Source organism: Ranitomeya imitator, chromosome 3 (genome assembly GCF_032444005.1).
Source record: "Ranitomeya imitator isolate aRanImi1 chromosome 3, aRanImi1.pri, whole genome shotgun sequence".
Lineage (NCBI taxonomy): Eukaryota > Metazoa > Chordata > Amphibia > Anura > Dendrobatidae > Ranitomeya > Ranitomeya imitator.
In genome coordinates this window covers 607,773,384-607,799,684 of record NC_091284.1, presented here as the reverse complement: position 1 = coordinate 607,799,684, position 26,301 = coordinate 607,773,384, and the positions used below count along the sequence as shown (strand labels likewise).

Genomic DNA, 26,301 nt, shown 5'->3' with positions numbered 1-26,301 from the left:
AATACACCCCACAAGAGAAACTAGCATTTAATATGACCTGCATGATTTTTAAGGACAGCACTAAACCTTCTGGGCATGGGAGAACAAGTTGGTGACATATTGCAATATCTATCTTTTTCCATCCTTGAAGAATCTCTTTCAGAGCCTAGATTCTGGAAGGAGAGTGATGCATTTTCCCCATAGTTTGTAAGCTTGCGAGCAGGGCCCTCACTCCTCCTGGTATCTGTTTTGAACTGTATTTCTGTTATGATGTAATGTTTATTGTCTGTACAAGTCCCCTCTATAATTTGTAAAGCGCTGCGGAATATGTTGGCGCTATATAAATAAAATTATTATTATTATATTATTATTAGTGGATTATTGATACCATCATTGAAATGTAGCTCCCTGACACCTGCAGCACTCATGCAGACCCACATAAGGACACTGCCACCTCCATGTTTCACTGCAGGCACAATCCTTTTTTCTTTGTACTCTTTCTACCTGTGATTCCATATAATAAAGCCATTAGTTTCAAAAACATTTATTTTGGTCACCTCACTCCAGAGTATAGAGTTCCAATAGTTTTTGTATTTTTCAGGTTGGCCCTGGCATATTGGCAGCGGACTTTTTTGTGCAAAGCTTTAGGAGCGGCTTCCTTCATGTATAACTGTGAACTTGCTTGTTGATTTTCTATAACCCTTCTCATCAGAAGGTGCTACTTGTAAAGGTGTTAACTTCCGTGATCGTCCTGGATGTCTCTGAGATGATTGCAGTTCCATCTTTGTTGCATTTTTGCTATTATTCTGACAAGTAATTCTTTGCTGATATTCTTGTAGCCTTCATCTTTCTTATGTAAATAAATTTTGCTTCTCAGGTCTTATGACATTTCTCTTCCATGTGGTGCCATGGCTGACAGCATGAAATGGGAAGGGGTTTTCTTTGATAAGTAACACCTTTTATAGTCAACTGTCTGCTGGAACTTCTATCTGTTTAATGTGGTTGATATTCTTGTAGGATTCTGTATTCTAAATTGTATTTCTGCTCCTAAGACTTACATAGGGGTGTATTAATTTTTGCTGCAATATCTTTAATGCATTTGTTAGGAAAATTGCTTTTTTTGGGTGTGCAAAATGACAAATCTTGTTTGAAAGAACTTGCCCACATTTGTGTGAGTATTTTGTAGTATGGATTCCCATAGATAATGTTTCTACTATTTTTACAAACACAGTTGCTAAACCTATTGCTAAGATATGGGACATTTGATAGGGTCACAGAGTAATGATGGCCACACACATTAGATAGCCGACCTGTAATGTAACCATTCACTTTAGATAACGATGCTCCTCATAGATGTGTATGCTCACGTCTATGTCAGAAGTCCTCATGCATATTAGAGTCTTTTCTTTTTTAACTGAAATTGCCTTTGATATAAAGACAACCGCAAGCTAATCTCAATGTGGGCAGCGAGTCTTTTTGTATAAAAGTGTTGCTTTCTACCTGAGGGGATAAAATGATGGAATACAGTTAACAGGATATAGTTTTATTTGAGCACAGTTTTTATAAAATACAGTTTACAACTCTTTGGTACATTTGTGACTATCTGTTTTTTTTTTCAAAGTGATCCATATCGTATTTTAGGCTTCATATCACAATAATTACTAATTGGTGATTTTTGTTCTTTTTTATATCTAGCTGGTCGCTGGAGGAGTCTCTTTTCTACTCCTGTATCCTCTTTTCCATATAGTCCAGTTGCGAGACTCACTCCATTTTGCAACGGCTTAAATTCTCCCAGCATCCTTAAAACCCCAACTAAAGCAATACTAACACCAGAAAAGACAGGTAAACCTACAACTTTTTTTGAAATTTTGTATTAAAAATGTTGTGGGTTTTTGTTATCCTTACTAAAACATCTCTGCTTATTATTTTTAAATTTGTGATTGTTTTTGTGATTTATCTTTTTAACATAATTTTTTTTTTTTTTTTGTTTTCTCGTTGTAATTTTTTGTTGTGATTTTTTTACATCATAGCTTGTCATAAATTGCTGATATTTGCTGCTGATTAAAAGTTAAAGCGTACGTGCCCTTCTTAGGTGCCCTTCTAGAGTACGTTGTCTTGTATTTATGTGAAACAACACTATTTTGGCCATAATATGATGTATGTGCATTTTTTTTTTTTTTTTTTTTCCTTTAACAGTTCTCCCCTCTTTGGGATCTAGTCACTAGTGTTGAGCCACCTTCCCTAGTGTTCGGTTCGTCAAACGGGGACGAACACCGTCGAACCCCATTGAAACCAATGGCAGGCAAACACAAACACGTGGAAAACACGTGGAAAACACCTTAAAAGGTGTCCAAAAGCTGACAAACTGCTCAAAAGACACAACAAACACATGGAAAAGTCACAACTACATATAGTCATGCAAAAAGAAAAGATGTGGAGGAGTAAAAGGAGGAGGAGACACAGATATAGGCATGTCATGCCTTTCTAAAATCAAGAAAGGCTGGAGTAAAAATCTAAAATCACTCTACCAACACCCAGACGTCTTGACAAAAAAAATAAAAAATAAATATCTTTATGTTGAATGGCGGCGGGTCCATTCAGAACACTTTCCTTAGAAGACGTAGTGGTACCCCAGTTGGGAGCTGTGCCAAAAAATGAACCCAATACATTCAGACTAATCCACCATTTGTCATATCCAAGGGGCAGGTCAGTAAACGACAACATTGACGCTGAACCAAGTACAGTACTATGTACTGTACGTCCTTTGACGAGGCATTCAGGCGGGTCAAGAAGTTGGTAAGGGGCACCCTAATGGCCAAAACAGACATTGAGGGGGCGTTCCGGTTATTACCTGTGCCTCCGAATAGTGTCCTCCCATTGGGCTGCTTCTGTGAAGGAGCATAATACATAGATCGCTGTTTGCCCATGGGGTGCTCCATATCCTGCTCACTATTTGAGGCGTTCAGTTGCTTCCTTGAATGTGTCGTCATGGACGTTTGTACGGCGGCACATATTCATTACCTCGACGACTTCTTAGCGTATGTGCACACGATGCGGATTTTGCTGCGGATCCGCAGCTGCGGATCCACAGCAGTTTCCCATGAGTTTACAGTACAATGTAAACCTATGGGAAACGAAATCCGCAGTGCACATGCTGTGGAAAAAAACGAGCGGAAACGCAGCGTTTTATTTTTCGCAGCATGTAAATTCTTTGTACGGAATCCGCAGTATTTTTACACCTGCTCCAATAGAAAACTGCAGATGTGAAATTGCAGTGGAATCCGCAATAGAAAGTGCGATAAATCCGCAGGAAAAACCACAGCGGTTTTGCACTGTGGATTTATCAAATCCGCTGCGGAAAAATCCGCAGAGGAGCTTTCTACGTGTGCACATACCCTTATGCCTGGGCCCAAAAGATTCGCCACAGTGTGAAAACACGCGGTAGTCCACCTGTAAGAAGGAGAGAGCTGGAGGGAGAGTGGACACCCCAGAGCCGAGGGGTTAGATTGAGAAAGAAAGAAGGCGGTGTAGCTTGCTTCATGGGTGGGGTACTCTGCTGAGTAGCAGAAATTGTTACTAGGCCCAAAAGGATTCCCTGGGCCAAATGCCGTTAAAAAATAGTACTTGGGTAAACAGGCGGTGTAGCTTGCTTCATGGGTGAAGTACGCTGCTGGGTAGCACCAAATTCTATTAGGCCCAAAAGGATTTCCTGGGCTAGATGCCGTTACAAAATAGTACTTAGGTAAACAGGCGGTGTAGCTTGCTTCATGGGTGGGGTACGCTGCTGAGTAGCACCAAATTCTACTAGGCCCTAAAGGATTTCCTGGGCCAGATGGCGTTAAAAATAGTACTTAGGTAAACAGGCGGTGGGTGGCTGGGCTACTCTGCTGAGTAGCAGACACTGAAGCTTTGGAGCAGACCTCTGAATCCCAGGCCATAGTATGAGGAAACAACTCTGCAGACGACCCCACCCACCTGGAATTGATGATGGCAATGTCATGTAAAACTCAGCAAGGGGACTAAATAGGAGTCTCCATTTTTTCAAAAAATTCGGCCACAGACACCACTTAAGTGGCATCAATTTCGCCAGAGTTTTTTAAAACAGTTGGTGAGGTGATTTTCAAAAATCATCAAGCTTTTAGTCTCCCCAAGATGACACAGGGGTAGAAAAGTCCTTGCGGATCCAGGATTTGTTCATCTTGATGAACGTTAGTCTGTGTACATTGTCACTGGACAGCCGCGTGCGCTTATCTGTCAGCACACCACCAGCAGCGCTGAACACGCGTTCAGAGAGAACACTGGCTGCGGGGCATGACAAGATCTCCAAGGCGTGAGTGGCGAGTTCAGGCCATTTTTGAAGATTGGAAGCCCAAAATGAGCAAGGGTCCAGTTCCACAGTCATGGCATCGATGTTAACTTGGAGATAGTCTTGTACCATCCTCTCTAGGTGTTGGCTGTGCGTCAGACTTCTTGCCTCCTGTGGCCTTGCAAAGGATGGTCTAAGAAAATCTTGAAACGATTGGAAAAAATTGCTGTTACCACCAGATACGATGTTACTGTTATGGTTTGAGTGATGATTTGATAGTCCCACGATTGGCAAGTTAGAACTCAGAGATTCACTACGTGCACCACTGGTGTTTTGTGGAAAAGCAGATGTTAGATTCTGTAACAGTCTCTGCTGATACTCCTGCATGCGTGAATGCCTTTCTATGGCAGGAATTATTTCGCCAAATTTGCTTTTGTACCGGGGATCTAAGAGTGTGGCAACCCAGTAGTCGGCATTATTTCGGATTCTGACAATCCAAGGGTCATGTTGCAGGTAGTGCAGCAAGAAGGCACTCATGTGTCTTGCGCATCCAGAAGGACCAAGTATTTGTTGTCTTGGTGGTGGCGAGGTGAGAATCATGCTTCCTTCATCAGCCCTCTCCCCCCAACCTCGCACAACAGAAATTTGATCAAGGTCTCCCTCATCTGATGAGTCTTCCATGCCCAGCGCCAGTACGTCCGTCACTTCTTCCTCACCTCCTGCACCTTCCTCAACAGTTTGGCTGCTACCATGCACCCTCGGTAATCCCTCTCCCCCAGCCTCCAATGCCAGCCCCCTTGGTGCTGCCAACTTTCTTGACCTTGGAGATATGATCCCTTCTGCATACAACTCCTCCTGTTCCTCCTCCTCCTCCCTCCTCCTCCTCCTCTTGTTTCACCACCTGACTCCGAACACTGTGTAAGGTGTACTCCAGCATGTAAATCACCGGAATGGTCATGCTGATAATGGCATCGTCAGCACTAAACATCTTCGTCGCTATTTCAAAACTGTGCAGAAGGTTGCATAGGACCCTGATCTGAGACCACTCCTGCAGCCTGATTTGCTTCACCTCTTTATCTCGTTGGCCCAGGCTATACGTCATAGCGTATTGCACCAGGGCTCGTCAGTGCTGCCACAGTCACTGCGACATGTGCAGAGTTGAATTCCACCATGTGGGCACATCGCATTTCAGCCGGTGAACTGGAAGACCCAACGACTTCTGTAGAGATGCAAGTCGTCGAGCTGCGGGATGCGAACGGCGGAAGTGAGCACACAGCGACCGTGCCCTCTGCAGAAGCCCATCTAGTCTGGGATAGTGGGATAAAAATTGCTGGACAACCAGGTTCAAAACGTGAGCCATACAAGGCACGTGTGTGACATTGCCCCGGCGAAGGGCCGCACCCAAGTTTGCAGCATTGTCGCACACAGCCTTCCCTGGCTGCAGGTTGAGTGGAGATAACCATTGATGGAACTCGGTCTCCAGTGCTGACCACAACTCCTCAGCTGTGTGACTCACATTTCCCAGACATTTCAATGTAAACACTGCCTGATGCCGTTGATCCCTGGTGACAGCATAGTGAGGAGGTGTGCAGGATTCCTTCTGCGCAGTTACAACGCGGGTGGCATTACCAGACAGGATTTGGGTGCAGGTGGAGGACCAAGAGGAGGTTGAGGAGGCAGAAGCAGTGGAGGAACTTCTAGATACAGAGGATCGACGAGCAACTCGTGGCGACGGCAAGACTTGGACAGCAGCCCCTTCTCCTGATGTCCCCGTAGTTACCCAGTGCCAAGTCACCGACATGTAACGCCCCTGTTCATGTCTACTCGTCCAAGTGTCTGTGGTGAAATGCACCCTCTCACACACAGAGTTTCTCAAGGAAGCGGTGATGATGTGTGTGACATGCTGGTATAGTGCAGGCACAGCTTTCTTTGAGAAGTAGTGGCAACTGGGCATCTGGTACTGGGGCACTGCGACGGATGTAAGGTCTCAAAAATCCTCTGTGTCCACAAGGCGGAAAGGCAGCATTTCTGTAGCCAACAGCTTGCAGATGGAGAAATTCAACCTCTTAGCTTTGTCATGGCTAGGAGGAAATGGTCTTTTACTTGTCCACATCTGAGGGACAGAGAGTTGAGTAGGGTGTCCCCGGCAAACTGCTGGTCTGTGAGGAAGGTGCAGGCGGAGATGTTATGTTGATCAAAATGTGGTGTCGATGTCGGAGAGCGCTCAACACCAGCAGGTGTTTCCACGTGCAAATGTCCTGACGACCTGCCAATCACACTGGCTGTTGCGGGTAAAGAGGTGGAAGGTCTGCATCCAAAACCATGTGCGACTGCTTTCCCCACAGTCACAGAGGATGAAGAGGACGCGGATGCAGTTGATGGGGCAGACGGTGGTTGACCCAGCCCACAAGGCCGCATTGTAGCACAGTGAGCTTCCCACTGCAACTTATGCCTCATATCCATGTGACGGTTCATGCATGAAGTACTCAAGCTAGGGATTTTTTGGCCTCTACTGAGATTTTGTTGACAAATCTTACAGACAACATGAGTTGGGTCATCCTTTGCGATGTCAAAAAATGCCCAGGCTATGCAAGGCTTGGAGCCCGCGCAACCTGAAGAGCCACCATGACTTCTGGTCTGAGTCACAGTTGGGGTTGAGGATGCAGTTGTTGAGGTGCTTCCAGTACTCCGTCTCTGTCCAGGAAGGCGCACCATTACCTCGTCATCAGACTCGTCTCTAGCATCCTCCTCCACCTCCTCTGCTGACCTCATGGACTGGTGGACTGGGGGTTGACAGTAAGTGGGATCTACAACCTCGTCATCATCATCCTGTGTGTTCTCACACCCGTCGTCATCAGAGCCAACCTCTTCCTGTCCTGACCGAAAAGTCAAGTTTTTGTTCCAATCAGGTATCTGTCTCCTCCTCATCTTCCACATTGTCTCCACCAACAGGAGTTACAGTTTGAGAACGAGGGTCTACATTATGCTCAGAACCTTCTTCTTCATCTGGGCCTGGATCCGACTCACAAAGATTCTGGGCATCAGTGCAGATCATTTCCTCATCTGGATTCACAGAAGCTCTGGAGCAGACCTCTGATTCCCAAGCTATAGTATGCGTCAACAGCTCTACAGATTCAACCATGTGTGTTACCCCATGCTCAGACGGGCAGCTGGAGACTTGGGAGCTGTGAGGAAGCTAGTGCGATTGGGGTGACAACTCTGAGGACTAGAGTAGTTTTGATGTTGAAGTTGACATGGAGGAGAGCCCACTTGAACAAGCACTTAATATCCATTCAAGCACCTGCTGTTTTTGTGCCTCATCTGGAATTTTTGGCGATGCTTGTAGCGATGGTCGTAAGAAAGGGATCATATCAGATTGTCCACGAAAAGAAGTAGACATCTTACTTTGGCTGGAAGATGGTCTTCTGCAGATGTTACTGTTGCTTTACCACCTACCCCACGGACACAACCTTTTTTCCCTTTCCAACACGCATATTCCCCTTTCCACCAGCAGGTGGCCTTTTGCCACTCATTTTAGTGCTTAACTAATTGGCAACTCTGTATCTGTAGTTGTTGGCACAACAACCGATGGATGAAAACCGAGCCGAACTGAGTGGCCAAACTGTAGTACTAGGCCCAAAACTAATAACTGGATTAGATGCAGTGAAAATTGAGATACACAGGCAGTATAGTTATTTTCACAGGCGGGCTACTCAGATGATTATCAGACAATGCTACTAGCCCAAAAGGATTGGCTGAGCTAGACTACACCAAATCCTGTGACAAACACTTGCACAGCACTGGCACAGACCTACCTGCCAAACAGTGCTATGAACTGCTGTAACCTACCCTGAAAAGGGCTGATATTACAACTAGTCCCGACTCCTCCTGACTCCCTAAACCTATCTCTCTGACAATTCGCTCCCAAAAAAACACTTAGTCTGTGTAGCGCCCACAGCAGCAGCGGTGCCGTCTAACACTAAGCTGCAGCAGTGAGGAAATGGTGGCGACGGGGCAGGTGGCTGGTTCTTATAGGGCAAGGAGGACATGTGACATACACAGCCAATGACACATGCCATTGCTGTGTGTGTGCGCACTGCTGATAGGCTGAGAGACTGCACCGCCCCACTCTAAATGCGGGAAAGAAAAAAAAAATGGAGATCGGCGTTATTTGAGCAGAGATCTATCCCCCGCCTCCCCCCACCCACTATACACTGAAACAGTCCATTAATAATGATAAACAGTTTTAATGTGCAAATCAAGCTAGGCTTTTGGTGAACGAACAGTTATCGAACAGAAACTCGAACAGCCGAATTTTAAGCAAATTGTTCAGGTTCGACAAACGACTCAAACACCGCCCAAAACAGCTCGAATTTGAAATTGGCGAATTTCAAACCGCTCATCTCTACTAGTCACTAGAAGCTGAAGCAGCTTTTCTGTATGTCTCTCTGCCTCTGTCTCCATACAGCTCCTTCCTCCTTTTTTCCACAGGCAACACCTGTAATTAGATCTATCCATAAAGACAGATTTGAGCAGTTGCGACTGACTAATCAGTACACAGGATTGGAGGTGCGGCATGTTGGAAAATAAGTGACTGAGTGGAGAGTTATGAAAAAAAAAGCTATAGCGATGCATTAAAGGGTTAGGACACTACTTTTTTTATTACTGTTCTATCATTAGGATGAACCGTCAATATCTGATCGGTGGGGGTGCAACACTTGGCAGCCCCACTGATCTTCAGTTACCAGCAACGAACGGAATTCTTGTATGCTGCCGAAAGACAGCAGCTCTATCAAAACTACAGGCTGTGGTCGGGACTACAGGTCGATGCCCAATTCATATAAATTAATCAACAGCTTAAAAATGGAGCGATGCTTTGAGTAGATAGTGAACTACTTACACATTAGTTCCTCTCTGAATATAGGCTCTTTATAGAAACCTGATGAGAACGTTGAATGGCTGACCCAGGGTCAAGCAAGCATTTACTATGGTGGTAGCGTATCTGTGAAATTATCGCTGCTTAAGCAATAGACATTTTTCATAATTAAAGTAACTACCAAGTGTGGTTTGAACTAACCAGCCATTGTGTTATTTGGAAAACTTGGTTTCTGATATTTTTATTAATAATATTTCAATAGTGTGTTAATGCAATATTCTTCTGTTAACTACCGTATATACTCGAGTATAAGCCGACCCGAGTATAAGCTGACCCCCCTAATTTTGCCACAAAAAACTGGGAAAACCTATTGACTCGAGTATAAGCCTAGGGTGGAAATGCAGCATTTACCGGTGAATTTCAAAAACAAAAATAGATCATTATTTCCCCATAGCTGTGCCATATAGTGCTCTGCACTGTTCATATTGCCCCATAGCTGTGCCATACTGTGCTCTGCAGCGTTCATGTCTCCCATAGCTCTGCCCCATACTGTGCTCTGCAGCGTTCATGTCTCCCATAGCTCTGCCCCATATAGTGCTCTGCTGCGTTCATGTCTCCCATAGCTCTGCCCCATACTGTGCTCTGCACCGTTCATGTCTCCCATAGCTCTGCCCCATACTGTGCTCTGCACCGTTCATGTCTCCCATAGCTCTGCCCCATACTGTGCTCTGCACCGTTCATGTCTCCCATAGCTCTGCCCCATATAGTGCTCTGCAGCGTTCATGTCTCCCATAGCTCTGCCCCATACTGTGCTCTGCAGCGTTCATGTCTCCCATAGCTGTGCCCCATACTGTGCTCTGCAGCGTTCATGTCTCCCATAGCTGTGCCATACTGTGCTCTGCAGCGTTCATGTCTCCCATAGCTCTGCCCCATACTGTGCTCTGCTGCGTTCATGTCTCCCATAGCTCTGCCCAATACTGTGCTCTGCAGCGTTCATGTCTCCCATAGCTCTGCCCCATATAGTGCTCTGCAGCGTTCATGTCTCCCATAGCTCTGCCCCATACTGTGCTCTGCACCGTTCATGTCTCCCCATAGAGCTCCACATAAATCTGTGCCATGGCCGCTGCTGCTGCAATAAAAAAAAAAACACACATACTCACCTCTCTTGATTGCAGCTCCCAGCGTCCGGTCCCGGCGTCTCTCCGCTCTGACTGATCAGGCAGAGGGCGCCGCGCACACTATATGCGTCATCGCGCCCTCTGACCTGAACAGTCAGAGCGCAGACGCCGGGAAGATGGAGCGGCGCCCGGCGGCTGGAACGTGGACAGGTGAATATAACATACTCACCTAGTCCTGGCGATCCTCGCGCTGTCCCCTCCTGTCACAGCTGGTCTTCGGTGCCGCAGATTCTTTCTCTATCAGCGGTCACCGGCACCGCTGATTATAGAAATGAATAGGCGGCTCCGCCCCTATGGGAGGTGGAGCCGCCTATTCATGACCGCTGAAGAGGGGAAGAAGCTGCAGCACAGAAGCCCGTGGGACGGCAGGGACAGCGCGAGGATCGCTGGGACTAGGTAAGTATTCCTCAGCGCCCTCTCCCCCTCACCCGCCGACCACATCGCTACCGTGACTCGAGTATAAGCCGAGAGGGGCACTTTCAGCCCAAAAATTTGGGCTGAAAATCTCGGCTTATACTTGAGTATATACGGTATTAGGCTATGTGCACACGTTCAGGATTTCTTGCAGAAATTTCCTGAGCAAAACCGGACATTTTCTGCAAGAAATCTGCATGTGTTTTTTTTGCGCGTTTTTGAAGCTTTTTTTGCGCGTTTTTTTCCGGAGCTTCCCAATGCATTAAATAGCGGGAAAAATGCGAAAAATCCGCAAAATTTATGAACATTCTGCTTTTTTTACCACAAAAAAGCCTCATGTGCACAAAAATTGCAGAGTGCATTCTAAATGATGGGATGCATAATGTATGCGTTTTTATAGCGAAAAAACACAAAAAAATCAGCTACATGTGCACACAGCCTTACACTAGTTAGAATTTACTTTAAGCTTCTGGTAATTGAGGACTTGTATTAACAAGAAAAGACTAATGGCTGGACATGAATTCCCAGAAAGTGCCTAAGACCTTGTCTAATACTGTATATCATGAGTAAAACCTAAAAGCCATGAGGTATCTAAATGTTGAGATAAACTTTTCTGTCCTTTTTCTGTGGATGTAGTTTTTGGGATAATTTTTTTTATTGATTTGTGTAAATCTGTTAATTTCTGCAGGTTAGCCTAAAATGTACTTTGATGATGAAAAGAGCACATAAAGGCTCCCATAATACCCCCATAAGCATTAGTAGAAAAAAAAACATGCCGATATTCCACTTAAATCTGGGGCTGACCCATTCATGAGAGCTTTGATAGGACACTTTCAGTATTTGGTCAGTATTTTACATCAGTATTTTTAAGCTAAAACCAGGAGTAGGTGAAGATTACAGACATGTTTCTATTTCCTCTGATTGTTCCACTCCTGATTTTGTTACAAATACTGATGTTAAATACTGACCAAATATTGAACGTGTGACTGTGGTCTGAATAAGGCTACTTTCACACTAGCGTTTTTATCAATACGTCGCAATGCGTCGTTTAGGGGAAAAAATGCATCCTGCGAAGTTGTCTGCAGGATGCGTTTTTGCCCCATAGACTAACATTGGCGACGCATTGGCACACGTCACAACCGTCATGTGACGGTTGCGCCGTGTTGTGGCGGTCCGCCGGGAGCAAAAAACGTTACATTTAACGTTTTTTTGCTGCCGACGGACTGCTTTTTCCGACCGCGCATTCCAGAACTCCGCACCCACCTCCCCGCACCTCACAATGGGGCAGCGGATGCGCTGGAAAAATGCATCCGCTGCCTCCGTTGTGCGGCGCATTCACTGCTAGCGTCGGAACCTCGGCCCGACGAACTGCGACGGGCCGAGTCCGACGCTAGTGTGAAAGTAGCCTTAGATTCACAAGAGTCAGAACTATACTACTGCATCCCACTGGATCATCATGCAGAGTTATATCAGTGGTTGATCTAAGTCACATTACATTAATGCTCCTGTTGGTGGGGCTGCTTTGTCTACAAGAGGGTCACTCTCCACGGTGGATGCCCCTAGTCGTGGGGACCAGGGACAATTGGGAAAAGACGACGCCAGCAGCAGGCGAGAGGCAACGAGAGGTGCGGACTTTAGTTAGGTCTGTGGTTGTGGTGCCAGATAAGAGCGCTGCAGCTGGTCAGGGGGACTCGGGCCAAGCTGGTGAGGGCCCCTTCTCCAGGAGTCAAGATGAGGACCTACAGGACCCAAGACCTTCGACTGGTGGATCTCCAATGCAGAACGGTGAGTATGCCTCTATGTATTGTCCGTCTGTTTCAATCACTGCTTCTCTGAGGTCAGGTTATAGTCAGGCTCCGCTATTCAGTGGGGGCACTTCTGTTAGAGGGCCGGTTACTAGGATTCAGGGTGATAAAAGGGAAAATTTGGCTAGTTTACTGGGCAGCGTTTGTGAGTTGCTGGAGAGGGCTAATAGCGGGGTAGCTGGGTTCCCACATGGACGGTTGAGCACAACCCTTTAGGGCAAGTGGATTCTCGGTCGGAAGGTGTAGATTTTAGTTGATTTAATGTTTTGATGTCAGTACTAACTGAAAAAGATAAAGAAGGGGATAGCATTGCGTTGGATGATAGGGCTAAGGGAGAGGTATATGTCTGTTTTGAGGGTACTTTAGGGGCTCAGAAAAAAAAAAAAGAGATGAAGAAGAAAATCTGGAAGGATGAATATGTATAACCTTTATAAAGGAGAAAGGAATGAGAGCAAGAAGAAGGAAGAGGAGAAGCATAGCTGGCTGCTTATTCATCAAACCTTTTGTTAATTGGTTACAGGCTTTCATCATTTTAGCTAGCGTCATAGGTGAGAAGACACTGGAGCATTGTTCTGGGCTGTTCTGCTATATGAACACCATAGGCATACTTCCATCAGAGGATTTTACTGCGGTTTAGTATTTGATGGGATCAAAAAGATATTGGGCTTTGGTTAAAAGTAATAGCACCATGTCGTTTTGGGCAGTCCTTTCAAGGTGGGGCTGGAGGATTCAGCTAATATAAGGTTTCAAGGGCTGCAGCTCAAGCTTGTGGTTCAGGAACAAAGTCAGGTCTATGTTGGAAGTTCAATGAGGGACAGTGCAAGTTTGGTGGGAACTGTAAATGTAAACACCATTGTTTGTCCTGTGGTGTGAGAAAACACAGAGCAGTCCCTGCTTTAAAGGGAATCTGTCACCTCATTTTCCGCATATAAGCTGCGGCCACCTCTATTAGGGGCTTATCTACAGCATTCTGAAATGCTGTATATAAGCCCCCCCCCCCCGATGTAACCTGAAAGATAAGAAAAACAAGTTAAGGTACCGTCACACTCAGCGACGCTGCAGCGATATAGACAACGAGCCGATCGCTGCAGCGTCGCTGTTTAGGTCGCTGTAGAGACGTCAAACACAGTAACTCCAGAACGATGCAGTGACGTACTTATCGTTCTCGCTGGTTGTTAGCTCCATGTAAAAACATTGCTGGCATCGTTGCTTTTGCTGTCAAACATGACGAATCACACCGACCTGACGACCAAATAAAGTTCCGGACTTCTAGCTACGACCAGCGATGTCACAGCGGGATCCTGATCGCTGCTGCGTGTCAAACACAATGAGATCGCTATCCAGGACGCTGCAACGTCACGGATCGTTGTCGTTCTCGTTGTAAAGTTGCTCAGTGTGAAGGTACTTTTAGATTATACTCACCCAGGGGCGGTCCGGATCCGATGGGCGTCGTAGGTCCGGGTCTGGCGCCTTCCATCTTCATTCGATGACGTGCTCTTCCTTGCATCTGTTGCGGCTCATGCGCAGGCTTAATTCTCTGCCCTGTTGAGGGCAGATCGAAGTATTGCAGTGCGCAGGCGCTGGGAAAGCTCAGAGAGGCCCTGCGCACTGCAGTACTGTGCTCTGCCCTCAAAAGGGCAAATCAGTACACCTGTGCAGGAGCCGCTACACGAAGCAAGGAGGATGACATCGTATGTAGATGGAAGACACCAGACCCGGACCTGTGATGCCCATCGGACCCGGACCTCCCCTGGGTGAGTATAATCTAACTTGTTTTTCTTATCTTTCAGCTTACATCAGGGGTTTATCTACAGCATTACAGAATGCTGTAGATAAGCCCCTTATGGCGGTGGCCGCAGCTCATATGCGAAAAATGAGGTGACAGATTCCCTTTAAGAAAGGAAAAAATAGGAATGGAGGGGACATTACAAAACAGGGAGAGTTCAGTGAGACTTCTTGTGATTGCCCCTTATCTAAGTAGGTACCCGAAGAGGGATAAGGCAGTGTTATTAGAGGAAAATAGAGGAAGGTTTTCGTGACTGTTTCAAGATTTCATCACCAGCACACAAGGTCCCATTTTCTTTAAAAAAAAAAAAATTGAAGTCTGCTTATCTGCATCCATTGGTTGTAAATAAGAACATTTTGCATTAGGTTAACTGTGAATGGATGATGGGTCTTTTTCATGCTCTGCCTTTGGATAATATGTTGGGCTCACAACTGGGGGTGGTACCCAAGAAGGAGCTGAATACTTTTATGCTCATTCGACATTTGTTGGCCCCTAAGGGTCGTTCAGTAAATGACCGGAGCTTTCTTCTGTGGTCTATACCTCACTTGATACAGCGGTACATTGGGTGAGGAAACATGGAAAGAGGGCACTGTTAGTGAAGACTGATATTGAGTCCGCTTTCCTTTTATCTGTGCATTCTGATAGTTTACTTTTGGGAAGGGTCCTATTTTGTAGATAGGTTCCTCCTAATGGGCTTCTGCATTTCAATCTCCCTCTTTGAGGTTTTTAACATGTTCTTGGAATGGGTGATGTGTGATGTTACTGGGATACCGTTAGTCATCCATTATATAGATGATTTCTTGTACATTGGTCCTCCCGATTCTCTGGTTTGCTATTCATTTATTAAAATCAAGCTAATCATTATTAAAATCAGTGGAATAGGTGGCTAGTAGTTTGGGGGTTTTTTTTGGCGCAGAAAAAAAGAGAAGGGCCTAACAATTGTCTTAGCTTTTTAGGTATTGCCATTGACACTGAAAAGATGGAGTGCAGATTGCCTGAGGAAAAAATTGTCTCTGTGCACGGACATTCAACATGTGACGTTGTTTAAAAAGATACAGTTGAGGTACATTCAGTTGTTGCTCTGGAGGGTAAATTTTTCTTGCCGCATTATTCCCATGGGTTGGGTCGCCCTGTGCTTTCTGGCTGCGGCTACTGCAGGGATTTCGTCCCCTGCACATTACATTAGTTTGACAAAGGAACCCGGGGATTATCTGCTAGTTTGGAAGGGCTTCCTGGACAGGTAAAATTGACTTTACGAACAGGTAAAATGCTCTTTACTAACGCAGCAGGCAGTGTGGTGTTCGGGGTTTACTGCAGGGGTCATGGGTGCGTGGGCCAATGGCCAGAGTCATGGAGTGAGGCGGGTGTCACGGGAAACCTTACATTTGGAGTTTTTTTCCAATAGTGGTTGTGTTGTTAGCATGTTTTTGTTCCTTTTTTCACCATAGGCGGAGCACAGCTAGTGTGAATGTTAGGACACTTACTCGTTTATTGGGGGCCAACGTTAGAAACAAACAGGCATTAATTGGGGATTTCCAAGGGTAACTTAGTAATTAGGTGGATAGAAGTTTGTGGCATGAGTTGGTGTCAGGTACCGCTGGAACTTCACCAGGTTAGATTTCCCTCCCAGAATTGCTGGTGTTACATGTCCTGTTATATTTGCCCTTGCAGAGATTTAGTAAGGGTTATCCACCATGATTTGTTGCATTTCTGAGTATCATACCCGACCATGAAGATACGGTAGTTTGGTCAGATACTGTGCCCAGAAAGGTATGGCAGGCTGCTCGATCGGTGGGAAAAAGGAACAAAACCATGATAAAAGTGAATAGAGCTGTGGGGAATTTTTGTAGTTAGGAATCGGCTGAGTTGTAGTTGGGCATGAAGACTTGGAGTACAGGAAAGAGAATTTGTGGTGGAGCGATGGGGTTTACTTGAACTCAATAGGTACTGATCTGTGGGCTCTCAAGATTCCAGAACGGATGGAAAGGGCATGTTTCTTGTTGCAGCAACTTGCATTATGAGGTGTTCAATTAATGTTCACTGTGGCGGGAGGGAGAGGATTCTTGGAGTAGGTGTTAAAATATTAGTAGGGGTTGTAAATCTTGGAGATGGGAACCTCCTATTGGTTTTGCAATTATGGTAATTGCCTGGTGGATTTAGGGGCTCTCAGGTGGGGGTCCCTAGGAGTCGGTGGATGAAAAATGTTTTCCGGCTGTGAGGTGAACCCGAGCCTGATGTTGCACCTGGGGGGTAAGGCTGGATGATCTTATAGCTATATTTTATATGAACTTTTGGAGCTCCAAGAACCTCCTCACCCCAAGTTACTGTTATGTTTGTAATAAAGCCCGATTTGACCAATTTAATCCAAATTGGTGCTTTGTCTGTTTATTTGGGAGAGTCTGGGAATATTTGGTCTGGTAATGAAGGGGAACTTCTTGAAAGGGAATCCTTTAAAATACTGCAGTCATGTGTCACCGCTCTCAAAATGGAGCATTTCCGAGAATTCTAGAACAATTAGGCAACCCTACAAGGAGTTTGGTTGCTGCTTCTGTTCTTTTTAAGATTACTACTTGGATGAGCCTTAAATCTATCTTTTGTTTGTTCCCATTTTTTTTTTAGACCCGTCATTTTTTTTATTTATTTAAAGCTGAAATTTTTATTGGTACTTACAGTATTTTAATCATTATTTGGTGCATTTTTGTCATTTTTTAAATTTTACCTTTTTTTGCTTTACCGCTTTTAATATATAGGATAAATAATTTTTCCTTTTATAGATTGACTTTTACATAGTCGGCAAAACCGAATGTGTGTTTTTTATTTTTTAATGTTTATTTTTAAAGGGGGAAGAGTGGGGTGATTTAATTTATTTTTTTTAATAATATTTGTAATTTTTTAATTCCCCTATATTCTATATACTACAATAACTGTGGTATAAAGCCAGAAGCCCAGCTTGTTGTTGGGCCTGACAGGAATAGCAACATAACAGGTATAGTGCCTTTAAACAGGCCATAGCTGCCATTCACACCCCGCAATCATACTGAGGTTTAATGCTTCTGTTAGAGATTGACAGGGGCATTTTAATAGATTTTCCACTTTTTTTGAAAGTGGAACTCAACTCTGTGTTGTAAAATAACAAAATCTGACATTATTCACTATCCCCAGGTTTAGCTCTTAGACACCCATACACATTAGACTTTCAGCTGATCTTACCGTTACAGAGTTTGGCTGACTTCAATCCAATGTGTGGGACGGCCTTTAGTCTCTCTTTTTTGACAAAGCTTCTCAATTTTTGTTTTGGCAAGTCATTGTGCAATGTACAATTTGCTGTACTCGAGCTCATCTTAGTTTTTGGGTTACCGGTGTTCTGTTATTATGAAATGATGTGTAGGATAGTGTATGTCCTGCTATAAATTATTAGAATGTTAGAAGTTAATGACGAACAGGCTTACAGCCTGAGTCCACTGCTTATAGATGTCAAAATGACATTTTTGTAATTTTGTGTTAATTTTTATCGTCTCTTCCAAGGGGGCGTTGTTTACAGGATTCTCAGGTGGTGATTGGCCATTTATTTAAGTTGCTACTCATAATTACCCACGCTGCCTTCGTAAAGACTATAAAAATTAACACCAAGTAAAAAGACCTATCTCTGGAACTGTATGCAGAGTTTAAAGAAAGAAAAAAAAAACAACAATCTTATAACTCAGGGCAGCAGAAATAAATGTAGAGCAAAAACTGATCACTTTTCACCTGGTGACAGGTCCTCTTTCGAGGTCAGATCTGCCGTGAGCTAGTGATGAGTTGGCTTCACCTATCTTTGTGATTGCATGGCTTTGATGGCAAAGTCCATTCTCGACTTACTGTACTTTTTACCTGGAGGCGTAGAAAGCCCTGCCTTTCTTTACCACAATATATTTTATTGCAGCTTGATGTATTTTGCTTCCTAAAACATTAAAATATAGTGAAATGTTCTTAAAAAAATTTAAAAAAGCATGTATTGCAACCACAAAGTTGTGTTCTATATTTTGAAGGCCCAAGTCAGATGTAACTAATAGTGCTGGTGGTTGCCCTGAGATTTTAGCTTTATTATTACTAAACCCTTTTCAGGAGAGGTTAATTTGGAGATCACATGATAAATTAAAAATCTGCTTCTTTTACCAATGTCCATTTTGAATGAGTGCAGAAAATGTGAGGCGATGACTGAATAACTTAAAGGTAATCTGTCACCACAAAATTGGCCTATAAGCTAAGGCTACCGGCATCAGGGGCTTATCTACAGCATTCTGTAATGCTGTAGATAAGCCCCCGATGTTACCTGAAAGATAAGAAAAACAAGTTGGATTATACTCACCCAGGGGCGGTCCGGTCCGATGGGCATCGCGGTCCGTGTCCAGCGCTTCTCCATTTTCATACGATGATGTCCTCTTCTCTGCTGCCTGCCTTTTGAGGGCAGAGCAAAGTGCTGCAGTGCGCAGGCGTCGGGAAAGGTCAGAGAGGCCCAGCACCTGCGCACTGCAGTACTTTACGCTGCCTTCAACAGGGCAGACAAAGTACGCCTGCGCAGGAGCCACGGAGGCAGCAAAGAAGAGGACATCATCGTATGAAGATGGCAGGCGCTGGACCCGGACCGTGATGCCCATCGGACCGGACCGCACGGGACCGCCCCTGGGTGTGAATAATCTAGTTTTTTTTTCTTATCTTGCAGGTTACATCGGTGGCTGATCTACAGCATTACAGAATGCTGTAGATCAGCCCCTGATGCCGGTGGCCGCAGCTTATAGGCCAATTTTGGGGTAACAGATTCCCTTTAATCTCTGATGCTTTGAATGAATGTTATAAAATGTCCTGTTGGTTTTTGGCTGCTGTGATCTTCCTGTCCTGACTTAGTTGGAGGCCTTTAAGGATGGTAATAAAAACTGGGACAAGTACAGTTTTCAGTCCATTTATCTTTTTTGCCATTTTCCTATCATTTTTGTTGCAGTCTAGTATGGTGGTAATGTGTTAATTTTTATTGCATGAATGGAATAATTTTCTTGTTTTTCAGGTTACAATATGAAGACTTCCCCCTTGAGCCCCCAATCTTCAATTGATAGTGAACTCAGCACATCCGAGCTAGAAGATGATTCAATTAGTATGGGTTACAAACTACAGGATCTCACTGATGTACAGATCATGGCTCGCTTACAAGAAGAAAGTAAGGCAGTTCAGCTTTGTGGTCTACTTGCAGATATTTAGTATTTTCTTTCATACATATCAAAGTCAGTAAAAGACTAATAGTATTTTGGTTGGTGGTATTAAAATGTAATGTTTTGCAGTGTAAGTATAATTCATATAAATTATAACTTGTACATATATTCAGGCTTCCTATCTTAATGGGGCTTACTTTTGTTGCAGGCCTTAGGCAAGATTTTGCATCTACCTCCACTTGTAGTTCAGTGTCAAGACATCGCTCTAGCCTTTCTTTGTTTTCTGGAAAGAAAATGTCATGTGCCAGTAGTGATCAAGAATCTGACCGTTACAGCGTTGATGACGATGATGAAGAGTTTGATCTATTACCACCTCCTCAACCAAGACTGAGTCGATGTTCTCCTCTCCAACGAGGCATTTCTCACTCGCAGACTTTCTCTAGTATTCGGGAATGCAGGAGAAGTCCCAGTTCCCAGTTCCTGAATTCTAACGGTTATCAGCAATATAGTTTTTCTTCTCAAGTTCAGACCCCAGAGCAACCACAAATTAGAATGAGTGCAGGTAAAGATTGTCACAGTATATATACATCCATCTATATATTTTCTATTTTAATCCTCAAATCCAAATATTGAGCCTATGTTGCAGTGTCATTGGGTCATTCAGTTACTCAATTTAAAGGGTTGTCAAGACTTGGCAGGAAAATTTGCAGTCACTCTGTGACTGCAGACTGCTGAATCTGCTATTGCATACTTGCGGTCACGTTCTAGATGTGTCCAGCTTCTTTCAATTCACTTATGTGAAGACGGGTCAGCGGGTGCTGGAGTCCGCTAGCCTGAAACCGCATGGGTCAGGACTCATCCCACCAAACGCCCGCACTAGTTTTACCATGGCCATAATACTTCTCAGACAACACAGGGTGAGGGTAAAACACTGTGGCAATACTTTATTAAATCGCAAAACAGGCAAAAAACACATAGAACAGTCCCAGCAAAATACCCAAGGTGGTGCAAATTACAGAGTCTCACCCTTCCGCTGACTCGCATAAGAGCAGCTGTGACTTCATAGCTTCCAGGGCCGACTACCTCCAGCTGTGGCACGCACAGAGAGGAGGTACAGACAATCTGACAGTTCATTGAGGTACAAGGCCAGGTCAGCGGAGGGTCACAACCTGGCTTCTCTGAATATCTCCATGAAGCCAAGTGACTCGGGGGCGGGGGTCGCAATCCTGGCTTTCCCAAAAGCAACCATGGGGCTCAGGTGACCGGTGGGTCCAAATTCTGACTACTTCTAATGTATTCATGGGTTCAGGGATGGTCAGTAGAGCAGATCTGTAGTCTTTCAGCCCATGCCATGGTCCCCTAAGCTGACATCCTGTAGAATGTCAAATCTGTGTCCCTCGTGATGGAGCCATGATCTGGCAGCTATCCTGTAGAGTGTTCTTGTCTGTGGTTTTGTAAAGAGTCTCTGGTTCTTTGGATCTCTTGGATGTCTTAGCTGTCTTGTTACAGAGGCATATCCCCTTTTTATAGTTCACAACTAACAAGCCATCATTCCAAATATTAATTCAACCTATAAGAAGAGTCAACATAAAGATAAATCTATGCCTCCTGGCTTACTGAAAATGGATGTCTGGATAATTAAGATTAAATGCTGTATCGTTACAACTTATATTTTGAGAAGCTGAAAGAGTAAAGTTGGCACATGACCCGCCTGCTCCCACTGGGAATATAGGGGAAATCATGACAGCATGTGCACCATTGGGAGTCACAATTTAGCAGTTTGCTGCATATTTTGTCTTAAGCCTGGACAACCCCTTTAAGGGTTCAAGGTAGGGTTCTCTGCATACTTGTGCTTCCTGGCCTAAGCAGACATTTAGATCATTTAGATTTGATCAAAAACTTTTTTCTTTTATTTATTTTACACATTTTACCCCCCTCCCCCCCACCCCATAAGGTTATACAAACCTTTTGGGGTTGTATTTCAAAATGTAATATGATCTCCTTTGTAACTGGGAATGATATGTTGACCCCAGTTCTAGTGGACATATAGTCTCCTGTCTACATAGCAGAGCCCTCCCTACATCTACTCCTCACATGACTGCTGGGTCTGGAGGAGGAAACATCGTTAACTCTTCCTATCACTGCATATACAGCACTTGTTCTCTACAATGTACTTGGCAATTGTGACGGTAATAAAATGGTATAAAATTAATAATGCTCTTCATATTTCTATTTTTAGGTACTGCCAAGTCTACACTTTTGTTCTGATTACCCAACCCCAGCAATCTTCTAACATTTTAACATTTGACCATTGCAGCCAATAACTGGTTGCAGTTATGACGTCCCTGGTTCTAATATATCACAGTGAATACTTTTATGAATTAGTTATTTTTGTTGTATGTTAATTATCTTCTAATTTTTTTTCTGTTTGCTGCTAGACAAATTGCGTAGAAGTATGCCCAATCTGGCTCGAATGTCCAGCACCACCACAACAACCACTGTGGTATCTCCAGTTACTGTACGCAATAGCCAAAGTTTTGATTCTAATCTGCATGGGGCTGCAAATGGATTATCGAGATTGCAGTCAAGTAGTAAGTATCTTCTCCTGTGTATCCTATATGTAATTAATATTGAAGTGGTATCCCCATTTCAGCCATTCTTTTCTGAAATTCGTCCACATGTGGTCACAAACTGAGTTAGAAGTACTCATTTAACATTTTACTCCAGTGATACCTAAAAAAAGTAATATACAGTATGCACTGGCCATTAGAGTAGAAACGGCAATCAAGTGTTTTTGGACCTCTGTTGGTCTTCAGAAACACATCAATTCTTCATGGCATTGATTTTACTAATTGATTTTTTTTTAAATTGTTCTGCAAGAATATTGGTCAAAGTAGACATTATTGCTTCTAGGAGATGCCGCAGATTATAAGGAGGTACTGACATGCTCTGGACAGCCCAATAACCTTGCCCAAGATGTTCTGTAGAAATAGGATTTGGGGACTACAAGGCTACGTTCCCACAATGAGCTTTTGGTGCAATTTTGATGCTCCATATTCTTGCTGCGTCAAAAAAGCAGCGAATTACAATTCCTGCAAATTGGACGAGAGTTATAGAAAGCACAGTAGGCATTAGATTTCTAACGCAGCATAAATTCACCTGTTGTGCATGTTTCAAATCCTCACTATGCCAGTTTCTCTTAAATACGCATGTAATCCGCACCTAATTACATAGATTAAGGTTTGTCAAAGCCAAATACGAGGAAGTTTAGAAAAAGCAGCTTTATTTAAAGCAGGACACACCAACAAGAGACAAAACCGCAGCATCAAAAGTATGATTAAAAAAGGTTTGTTTAAAAAATGCACTCATAAACACAGTAAGAAAACGCAATTAACCTAATTCAAATAGGTGCAGAAATGTTTCAGAAAATCTGCAGCATCAAAAAAATGCACCAAAAGCTCTTCATCTTATGTTCCAAGATCTAATCCATTACTATATGACCTTTGTTGCATGGTGCATGTCCTGCTGAAAGTGTCCTTCTAGAATAAACAGTTGCTATGAAGAGGTGAACAAGGCTAGCTAAGTCCTATTTCCAAATTCCCATCCAAAGGTATCATGAGGACCCAGGGTCTGTTAAGGCTTCTTTCACACTTCAGTTGTTTGGCGTCAGTCTGTTCCGACATCGTGATGGATCCGTCACAATTGTTGAGAAAACGGTTCTAACGGATCCGTTCTTTTGACGCATCCGTGTATCTGGGAAAAGTATCAACTTTTTGGAGCATGCTCAATTGAAAAAGCGGATTGGGGTGATGGATCCGCCAAATGACGGTCACGATGGATCCGTTGCCCATAGACAGCCATTCTAGGAAATGGCGGACGCGACGGATCCGTCATGAACCGCCATTTCGGCGCAGACAAAAAACGTTGCAATGTCCGTCAATGTCTAGATGACATCCGCCAAATTTCAAAGGATCCGTCACATGGCGGATGGAACGGACGACCATCCGCCACAATCCGTCGCTAATGCAAGTCTATGGGAAAATAGCGGATCTGCCAAAAAAAAAGGCGGATCCTCTATTTGATAAAACAGCGGATTCAAACTGACGCCAAAAGACTGAAGTGTGAAAGAGGCCTTAGAAAACATTTTACTGCACTTTTAACAGCCTTGTCAACATCTGGCAGGTTTCATTGATTCACGCTGCTTGTGCCAATGTCTGACCCTCCCATCAGCAACAAAAATCTGGATTAATTTTACTATGCAATGTTTTCCACTGCTGATAGGTCCAATTTATACTTTCAGTTGCTCAATGAAGTCTTGCTTTTATTGTTGAAGAGTACAATTGGGTAAATTAGTTGGCGCGTGTGAGGGACGAGGAAGACTCCATTTTAGACTAATTAATTCAGGCCCAATATATTATCCAGAGATATCCTTCTGCCCCTGGAACTGTAGCCCCACACCCATGGGATAAGTACACAAATTGCCAAAAGAACAGAAACATGCCATATGTCCAGAGAATTAGAGGCCACGTGTTAATTAAGGCGAGGAGGAGCAGAGCTGTGACCCCCTACTGTCTTTTGTGCAAGGCGGGCAATATCAATCATTTATCAATGGAAGGTGTAGACATTTGGGCACCGGCACATGGAGATGAATTTTGAGAGTACCATGCATCTCAGGGTTGAGTCCAATATACTGCCAGAATCCTGGGACCACTCCACACACACCTGGGTCTCATCATTCTCTAGCTGTCCCAGATATCGAGCTATCGAGACTGTCTCTCCTGAACCACCTAGCCAACCCAAGTTTGGACTCCCCATATCGGTCCAGCCCCAGCGAACCTGTTGAGAAGTCAGTCATCACATTTGGACCTACCACTAGGAAGTTATGACCCATCCTAAATATTGGGAATTATTTCAGCTAGGAGGTCAAAGGAGGAGATTTCAGTCCAACCCAGAGGGGCGGTGAGAAATATGGGAGGGGGCGAACTAGGGGTTAAAAGCTAGCCACCCACCTTTAGCCAGTGTCATTGTTCTGCCATGGAAGCCGCATCACGTCACGTATAGAGACGGACCAGAAACTAAAAAAGTACCTATACACTCGAGAGCTTCCCTGGGTCCCACATGCTATAAGGAACAGTAATTTGACACATACAGCTATCTGCAATTCCATACCTGTACCCTACCTTTATACTTCTGGCTGTAATTTCTGTATATTACTCTGTATATGTTTGTATTATCTAGTGTGCCTTTCGGCAATTACAATATCAAGTAATTTTGGGCTGCTCTTTTACCTCGAATCCCGATTTCCCAGTTCCATGAATCCGGCTAGTACTTAAACGCTACCTGGGGTTGTTTTCTGACCCGATATAAGCTTGTTAACGGACCGAGCTTATAGCTAACGGGGAGCTGGCAGCATACCGTTCTGGTGTTATTGGGGGATCCTGGCAGTGACGGACCTGAGGTATATACAGTCATGGTCAAAAGTATTGACACCCCTGCAATTCTATCAGATAATACTCATTTTCTTCCTGAAAATGATTGCAAACACAAATTATTTGGTATTATCTAAATTTAATTTGTCTTAAATGAAAAAACACAAAAGAGAATGAAGCAAAACATTGATCATTTCACACAAAACTCCAAAAATGGGCCAGACAAAAGTATTGGCACCCTCAGCCTAATACTTGGTTGCACAACCTTTAGCCAAAATAACTGTGACCAACCGCTTCCGGTAACAATCAATGAGTTTTTTACAATGCTCTGCTGGAATTTTAGACCATTCTTCTTTGGCAAACTGCTCCAGGTCCCTGATATTTGAAGGGTGCCTTCTCCAAACTGCCATTTTTAGATCTCTCCACAGGTGTTCTATGGGATTCAGGTCTGAACTCATTGCTGGCCACCTTAGAAGTCTCCAGTGCTTTCTCTCAAACCATTTTCTAGTGCTTTTTGAAGTGTTTTGGGTCATTGTCCTGCTGGAAGACCCATGACCTCTGAGGGAGACCCAGCTTTCTCACACTGGGCCCTACATTATGCTGCAATATTTGATGGTAGTCTTCAAACTTCATATTGCCATGCACACGGTCAAGCAGTCCAGTGCCAGAGGCAGCAAAGCAACCAAAAAACATCAGGGAACCTCCGCCATGTTTGACTGCAGGGACCGTGTTCTTTTCTTTGAATGCCTCTTTTTTTCTCCTGTAAACTCTACATTGATGCCTTTGCCCAAAAAGCTCTACTTTTGTCTCATCTGACCAGAGAACATTCTTCCAAAACGTTTTAGGCTTTTTCAGGTAAGTTTTGGCAAACTCCAGCCTAGCTTTTTTATTTCTCGGGGTAAGAAGTGGGGTCTTCCTGGGTCTCCTACCATACAGTCCCTTTTCATTCAGATACCGACGGACAGTACGGGTTGGCACTGTTGTACCCTCGGACTGCAGGGCAGCTTGAACTTGTTTGGATGTTAGTCGAGGTTCTTTATCCAACATCCACACAATCTTGCGTTGAAATCTCTTGTCAATTTTTCTTTTCAGTCCACATCTAGGGAGGTTAACCACAGTGCCATGGGCTTTAAACTTCTTGATGACACTGCACACGGTATACACAGGAACATTCAGGTCTTTGGAGATGGACTTGTAGCCTTGAGATTGCTCATGCTTCCTCACAATTTGGTTTCTCAAGTCCTCAGACAGTTCTTTGGTCTTCTTTCTTTTCTCCATGCTCAATGTGGTGCACACAAGGACACAGGACAGAGGTTGAGTCAACTTTAATCCATGTCAACTGGCT

At 44.1% G+C, this 26,301-nt stretch overlaps 1 protein-coding gene across 2 annotated transcripts in view; it reads left to right on the top strand.

Moving 5' to 3' along the window:
• The window catches only part of SLAIN1 (SLAIN motif family member 1), a 118,986-nt gene that overhangs the window by 24,282 nt on the left and 68,403 nt on the right, over window positions 1-26,301 (top strand). The window contains exons 3-6 of one of the 2 annotated variants that reach the window (XM_069758071.1): window positions 1,675-1,821; window positions 19,386-19,535; window positions 19,736-20,089; window positions 21,966-22,118. In XM_069758071.1, coding sequence (XP_069614172.1) covers window positions 1,675-1,821; window positions 19,386-19,535; window positions 19,736-20,089; window positions 21,966-22,118 — 804 coding nt within the window. The remainder of the gene's footprint in view (window positions 1-1,674; window positions 1,822-19,385; window positions 19,536-19,735; window positions 20,090-21,965; window positions 22,119-26,301) is intronic. The other variant, XM_069758072.1, reaches the window with a different exon arrangement.